The sequence below is a fragment of the Vipera ursinii genome, assembly GCF_947247035.1.
Source record: "Vipera ursinii genome assembly, chromosome: 3".
Lineage (NCBI taxonomy): Eukaryota > Metazoa > Chordata > Lepidosauria > Squamata > Viperidae > Vipera > Vipera ursinii.
In genome coordinates, this window is record NC_139516.1 from 87,628,930 (window position 1) to 87,636,922 (window position 7,993).

Here is a 7,993-nt window from a genome sequence, read left to right on the forward strand (position 1 = left end):
CCTTGGTGGAGCAGTGGGCTAATGCCTCCTTAAGTAACACCAGCTGCCTGCAATCAGTGCAGGTTCGAGTCCCACCAGGCTCAAGGTTGACTCAGCCTTCCATCCTTCCGAGGTAGGTAAAATGAGGACCCAGATTGTTGGGGGCAATTAAGCTGACTTTGTAATAATGCCGCTTGGGGTGTGTGTGTGTGAAAGCCCTAACAAGCAGGCATATACATAGAATGAAGGCTACTGCTAAGCTTGTAAGCCACCCTGAGTCTTCGGAGAAGGGCAGGATATAAATGGAATAAAAATAAATAAATAAATAAATAAACATATTTTAGATGCATACCTCTTCTTCTTGTCAAGAAATTCAGACTTAAAATGTCTAGGATTCTCAGTAAGTGGTGTGGTTGCCTACTAAACCTCATCTCATTTAATTGTTAAATCAATCACAGGTTTCAGCAACATTTGCTGCCAGTTTAGTTACCAGTCCTGCCATTGGTGCCTATCTTGGTCGAGTCTACGGAGATAGTCTGGTGGTCGTCTTAGCTACAGCAATTGCATTGTTGGACATTTGTTTTATTCTTGTTGCTGTACCTGAGTCACTGCCGGAAAAAATGAGGCCTGCATCGTGGGGAGCACCTATTTCTTGGGAACAAGCTGACCCTTTTGCGGTAATATATTTCACTATATTTCAATACAGTTGGATGGGGGATACTAAGGGGTCATTTAAAATGGGATTTGCATTATTTGGATTTTTTTTTTAAAAAATTTTTTTTAAAAATATATACCAACTCTCGTGGGATCTCTCTTCCATACATCTGATTGGATTTCAACTCTGTAGAGAAATCTCCAAGCGGGAGATGAGGGAATCCCAGGCAAAAGCAGTAAACATCCAGATTTTGCCTATATGGACTGGGAAGGCCTGTGGAATAAGGATAGTTCTGGGTTTCTTTATTCTTCAGTTCCAAAATGGAGGATAAATCACTTACCTTCTGTTCTGTCATTCAAGTGATCACAGGACAGTACATTCGAACCAAGAACAAGGGGACCCTTGTGGTAGTTAGCATTTTATATTGTGAGGAACAGGCTGTGGCAGAGAGATGACTAGTCAAGGGGAGTTTAATTAAGAAAAGAATCAGCCTGCCCTTGTCTTTCCTGTACTGTCCATTTCAGTTTATGTTGATATTCTTTCTTGGAGAGTTACTAGCATTGGATTGTTAGTCTGCTTTTTTAAAAAAATATTATTTAATTTTACTTTTTTCAGGTACAATCTAAAAAGAAAAGAGCGTAGCAGTTTATTTTGAGTTCATTTTGAAATAGGCATCAAAGGACATAGACTTAGTTTTCCTTCTTCAAGAAGAAAATAAGTAGGAAATAAGAGTTATAAATTATATTAAACCAGGCTAAAATGGAGCTGTGCAGGGTTTGGAATGTTTCATTTTATTTAACGTTGAATTAAATAAAGTAGAATAAAATAGCAAGCTCCTATAAACACGTTGAGGTAGTTTTACTATGTATGATTTTAATCACACTTTAGTTTTCTACAATATTAAAAGTGAAAAAATATTTCTGCAGCCGTGTGTTTCCCCTCTTCCAAAGTTAACGTGTGACTGCTGAGCCGAGCTGTAGGATTAGATGGGTAGTTTCCAGATCTGGCTGGAGTAGTCCAGTATTGTGCGCGCCAGTAGAAGAGAATACCTGTGGCTCAAGGTTGAATTATGGGGTCCTTGGTCCTCTCTGAGCTTGCTGGTTTTCTTGTTATCACTGATGATGATGTCTAGTTGGGTAATGAAATGTCTCCAAGAAAACGACCCTCAGAGAGCACTAAGGACCCCATGGTATTGCATGTGAAAGTGTTATAGTGCTGACTGCCCTGGGTTTGGAGAAAACTGGTCATCAGGGCCTTACACTCTGCTGGGAAGATGCTATCATTATCTCACCCCTTCAGCCTCAAAAGAGCATCGTCTATAGTGGGGCTGATTTCCAAAAGGTTAACTGTGTCCCAGTTGAGATAAATTCGCTGCATCTCAGACGCTGTAAAGAGTTCCAGCAGGCTGTGTCTCTTTCCATGTCTATTTCTAAACCATATTCAATGGGACGTATATGTATTCCATAGATTCTGGAAAGCAGGTAGTAGTTAATGTACCTTCAGGCTATTTTTTGTTTTTTCAACATATTGATTATTATCTGTCTGGGAAGAATCCCCCAGTTGGCAGAAATCCTGCTTTCTCTTGTTTCTTTCCCCAGCTGTTCCCTATCCGTGATTGATTAAAAAAAAATTAGGAAATCCAGATTCTTGACAGTCTTACTAATAAAGTTAATTGGCTTATGTTTCTCTTTATTTCTAGTCATTGAAGAAAGTTGGTCAGGATTCTATAGTGCTGCTAATCTGCATCACGGTCTTTCTCTCCTACCTCCCTGAGGCAGGCCAGTATTCCAGCTTCTTCTTGTACCTCAGACAGGTAAACATTTGCCTGATTCTTTTGATTGCACACATTCGTTTGCAAAAATGAAAGCGAACATAGCCATGACTTACTAATAATAGATCTAGGTCTTAATTTTTGGTAACTGTTTCAACAGAATAAAATGTTTCCATTTTATGCAGTTTGGAATTGTTATCTTTTAAGAAAGAGCAGATTTATTTCATTAAAAGTGACTACTGTTCAGCCTCTAATTTCCGTAGAATAAGCTCTACTGTATATACTGTAATATTGTTGTTCTTAAACAGAGGGGTGTGTTATCTTGATTTCTTAGAGATTTTATTAAAACAAACTCTTTTATTAACTGTACATTTATCTGTGAGGCATTCGTAGTTTATCATAATCCTCTACAGTGGGATTCTGTAAATAATAAAAATAAAATAAAAATTCTCTCTCTCTTTTTTTAATTTAGATAATGAGATTTTCATCAGAAAGTGTCGCAGCATTTATCGCTGTCCTTGGGATTCTCTCCATTGTTGCACAGGTAATTTGTAACTGAGAAAATAACACTTGCTGAGTATCTGCCAGTACTGTTTGTTCAAGTTGGTTGATAGCCTGGGCTTATGGAACGGGTTCATTTTGATAACTTTCTAGAATGATACCTAGGAGGTATCTGGGGAGCGTTGGAAGAGGGAAGGCTGATTTAAAAAAAAAACATGGTCACCAAATGCCTCTGCCCCAACCTCACATACATGGGCAGCCCTTCCCTGATGAGGACACGCATGCAAGGTCAGCTGACTCCGCCTGAAGGAGGGAGGTGAAGGTCAAGCTTTGTATTGTAGTGATCACAGTGATCAAAGTCCCTGAAAAGTCCTGATTTTTTTTTTAATTTTTAACCTTTTTCTTTCCTCAGACGATAGTTCTGAGCTTACTTATGAGATCAATTGGAAACAAAAACACCATCTTGCTTGGTCTTGGATTTCAAATATTGCAGCTTGCGTGGTACGGTTTTGGCTCTGAACCCTGGTAAGTAACTTTTCATTGTGTTTTTATTATTGTTACACCTTTTGTTAACAGAGGTTTTTAAAACAGCCGTCAGTAGTATGCCTCTCATTGATGTTTTAATGCAAGCTACAGGTAGTCCTGGACTTAACAACAGTTCATTCAGTTACAATGGCACTGAAAAAAAGGGACTTACGACTATTTTTCATACTTAACGACTGTTGCAACATCCCATGGTTTACATTTGGATGCTTGACAACCACTCACATTTATGACGGTTGCAGTGTCCTGGAGTCATGTGATTATGTTTTTGCAACCTTCTGACAAAGAAAGTCAATGGGGAAACCAGATTCACTTAACAACTGTGTTACTAACTTAACAACTGCAGTGATTCACGTAACAGCTGGCAAGAAAGGTCGTGAAATGGGGCAAAATTCATTTAATAACTTTCTCCCCTAGCAATAGAATTTTTGAGCTCAATTGTGGTCATAGGTCAAGGGACTACTTAGTATTAAGTTTGTTTTGGAGTTATATGGTTTTTTTTTAGTATCTGACTTATTTGATTAATTTTAAAATCTATTGAAATCATTGTGAATGCTAGCCTGATTCATTTATCTGTCTCTGTACCCTCTTTTCCAGGATGATGTGGGCAGCAGGGGCTGTTGCAGCCATGTCAAGCATCACATTTCCAGCAGTGAGTGCACTTGTTTCACGAACTGCTGATGCTGATCAACAGGGTAAGTGCTTCTTAAAATTAACACACAAGATAGAAACGCCTTAATAATGGAAATAACGCCTTACTGAAAATTGACAAATCTCTCTTTTCAAACAACGCCACCATATTATTTTGATTAATAGTCACAAATGGCATTTTGCAAGTATCCTAACTACTTGTCAAAAAAAATCAGAACATTTGCTGATATTTCTGTGCAAAGCATGTAAATATTGTTGAACGTGTATATTTTTATCTAATAATAAGTAATCATAGTACATTGTTATCATTTGCTTATAGATGCTTTATTTGAATTATTTTATAGGAGTTGTCCAAGGAATGATAACAGGAATTAGAGGACTCTGTAATGGTTTGGGACCAGCGCTTTATGGTTTCATATTCTACATCTTCCATGTAGAATTGAATGAAAATCCAATGACTGAAAATGAAGTCAATGTGCCCCCCCAACACCATTCACAGCAAGTATGTTTAAGGCACAGCAAATATTATTTTTAAAAAATGTGTATATGGTGATAAGAAGAAAAAAAAATCATATCTGGTGCCAATTCTTGATCTTTGGTAGTTCAGATTCTATTCATATATAGCATGAAAGAAACTTGTAGTACTTCTGAACTCTACCTTAGTTCCTGACTTCTTGCACCTGTCAATATGTACAAAATCCAAATCAGGATGGGAAGTAGTGTAGTCAGAGGATTGTGATTCTCAGTCTTCCCCCTAGCACAAAGTCATCCTAATACTGTGCATTATCTAGACCATTTTCAACCTAAGTTCAGGCCAGGATAGAGTAATAGCTTTGGTTTGCAATCCAACATGCTGTTTTATCACCTAAAGCCCAATGTGCATGCACTGAGCTATTTATTTAATTCAAATTTGAGGCCATCAGCTTCATCAAAAATTCTGGGTGGCTTACAATTTAATTGTTTAATTGTTGGTATTTTAATAATATGTACAAAAAATGCTGCTTATTTGAGGGACTGTCTTTCCCTAATGGTATTCCTGTATCCCACATGTTGGGGGGAAACACTTCCTTGAAATAGTGCCATCTGATGGGACACAGGTGGAATGCCAAATTAACAGTGCAACCTGTAGACAAGTGATGACTTACCTACAGAAAAGAAATAATAAGAGTATCATTACATAACCATACAAACCCTGCATGCATGAGGATGTTAGTTTTATATGTGGACTGCAATATAATCAACTAATTCCCCGAATATCGATACAGTTCCATCTTTGCAAAATATATGCAGCTTCGGATTTAGATGTTGCTCTCATCTCTCTCACTTTATGCCACATAAAGTGTTTAGGAGATGAAAAAAACTTAAGCCATGTAGCCAAAGGAGAGTTGAACAGGATTATTATCTAATTTTACCATATCGGAGTTCAGTAATTTGAAATCTCTGAAGTAATGAGTGGAGTGGTGGGAAAGAAACAGCTAGCTCATGATACCGAAGCGCAAAATCAAAAGTGTTCACATTCCACTTCATTCTTGCGTAAGATAATCTAACCATAATTTAACTAAATAAACTATAAAGTGCTGACTTTTTGTCTTATGCTAACTCGGCTGTTTTGTTTTTCTTTCCAGAATTCCATCATTCCTGGGCCTCCGTTCTTATTTGGCGCATGTTCTGTTTTACTGGCTCTCCTCGTTGCCTTGTTTATTCCTGAACATACCAATTTAAATGTTCGCTCTGGCAGCTGGAAAAAACACTGTGGTGGACATGGACATCCACACAGCCCACAGGCCCCTGGAGAGGCCAAAGAACCTTTATTACAGGACACAAATGTATGATGACAAAACTCAAGGACTCGTAGAGCAAGTTTTATTTTTTCACCTGCAGTTCTGGATACACATTCCATTTTCATTGAAATTGTCATTTCTTAAGATGTTCTTAAGAAATGGGTCTTGCATGAAAACTGTTAAGAACCACAAACAGGAAATGGAAAATCATCCAAAGAAGTTACAACTTAAAATTACTTTGGTTTTTAAAAAGAAGCTAGGATTTTTGTCAAAAGTCCTAAATATATTAAATCTCCTTAATTTTGAACAAAATTATATATGTATATACAAGGTATCAGCATGTGTTCCTGCATCAGTTTCTTGAAGGTGTTAAGCTTCGTTCTCTTCATGCTGGTCTCAGTGAGACATACAAGCAGAATTTGGGTATCTCTTTTGTCTGTAAAATGGTTGGTCAGATGGATTCAAAGCCTTAACATAGATGCACTTGGCTGGGAAGGTGAATTTGTTTGCTATTGGACTTTCAAATCAATGTCTGACAGGTTTTCCCCCCTCTTTTTTTACTAACACAAATCATGTGTTGAATACACATCCTGAACACTTTAAGTGCATTATTCTGCTAATTCTCTGTAGTGTGAGCCTAGATTTTACTATTGGCTCCAACACTCTACCTTCATGAATACAATTTGATACCACTATGCTTTGGATGTTTTGCATAAGGACCTCAACACTTGAACGTACAAACTCAACTCTAAGCTGACAGCCTTGATGATGTTGATGTGCTCTATACGTGATTGTCACTTCTATTACTTGACAGGATGAATAGCTGTTTGAACCAAGGACAAATGAGAGTTGATTAGCTTTCCCTACTATTTTATTTGTAAATTACATATGTAGGGGGTATGACAGGCTAGTAAATACTCTTGTCTAGTAATTCAAGTGGCAATTCTTGCTCTATAGTGGCCTTTTAGGATTGTCACAAATAACACTTCAGAGCCAAGGGGTAGTCCTGCATTTTCAGGACCACAGTACAGGAGAGAGCTTTATACAATTACCGATGTGAATTTCTCTAAAAGTGTATATTTTTGTGTCCAGTTGTATTATTTAAGTGTTCCTTTGTATAAAATGTGTATAAAGTATTGTATAGTTCACAATGTTTTCATCTTGTGCTGTGGTTATTGCTTAAGTTTTTTTAAAAAAACTCACCACGGTTGAATAGAAGCTGAAAAATTGTAAATACTGTTAATAAAAGTTGAATATTTTAGTGATTTTTAAAAAATGATATACTTGGTATAATATACTGTCAATATAGTTGATTGTACATCTTTCATATCACATATTTTGTTCTAGATATACACACATTTATCATCAAAAGAATTTGTGTACCTAGAAAAACACTTTCTGAAATTTTAATTAAGATTTCTTTAGCCTTAGCACTTGGAACAAAATGTACATTGTGTCAGATGAAAAATGGAAAGCAGTAATTGTGTGAATATTGAAGGATTTTTTTGGACAGTACATATATTTATTCCAATTGCATAATGCTAGTATAGTTTCTCTGGGTAAGGTTACAGCAAAGATAGCTCACGTCTGAGTAATAAGAAAACAAAGTACTGTAGTTTAGCCTGTAGGAAGGCATCTTTCCCCAGTGTTAACTAAGGATTCTTTAGAACATTTCTCATTAATCCCATTTCACTGGTTTTATTGCATTAAAAATGGCTTCTGATATTAGATCCAAGTTTATTAAACTTTATTTTTGTATTGATGTAGAAACATAATAAGAGGCCGGTGGCTTGTCTTTTGGTTTTTTTTCTACTCTTTCCTTGAGATCTTTTTAAAAAGGCTGGATTGATACATAGTACAAATGAACTCTTAGCAAATGTATAAACTAAGTTACTGTTAATAGAAATATGGGAGGAATGGACAGAGAAAGGTTTGCACCGGCTAGTATTAGCATATTAAGATCTTAATGGTAATTCTTTGTAGTCACTAAAATTCAGGTAGTACTGGGTAAGGTAGTACTTACTATATGGTCTGCTCTGGATTTTTATTTTAATCTTCACTTGCACTTTCTTGAGAAATCTGGTTAAAATATCTTGCCAGTTACTTTGCAGC

At 36.7% G+C, this 7,993-nt stretch overlaps 1 protein-coding gene across 1 annotated transcript in view; it reads left to right on the plus strand.

Annotated features, from left to right (window-relative positions):
- MFSD14A (major facilitator superfamily domain containing 14A) overlaps positions 1 to 7,609 on the plus strand; it is a 28,307-nt gene extending 20,698 nt beyond the window's left edge. Inside the window, exons 6-12 of the mRNA XM_083357840.1 lie at positions 438 to 656; positions 2,334 to 2,447; positions 2,878 to 2,949; positions 3,319 to 3,431; positions 4,047 to 4,144; positions 4,445 to 4,602; positions 5,726 to 7,609. Coding sequence (XP_083213966.1) covers positions 438 to 656; positions 2,334 to 2,447; positions 2,878 to 2,949; positions 3,319 to 3,431; positions 4,047 to 4,144; positions 4,445 to 4,602; positions 5,726 to 5,932 — 981 coding nt within the window. The 3' untranslated portion in view covers positions 5,933 to 7,609. The remainder of the gene's footprint in view (positions 1 to 437; positions 657 to 2,333; positions 2,448 to 2,877; positions 2,950 to 3,318; positions 3,432 to 4,046; positions 4,145 to 4,444; positions 4,603 to 5,725) is intronic.
- The last annotated feature ends 384 nt before the right edge of the window (positions 7,610 to 7,993 follow it).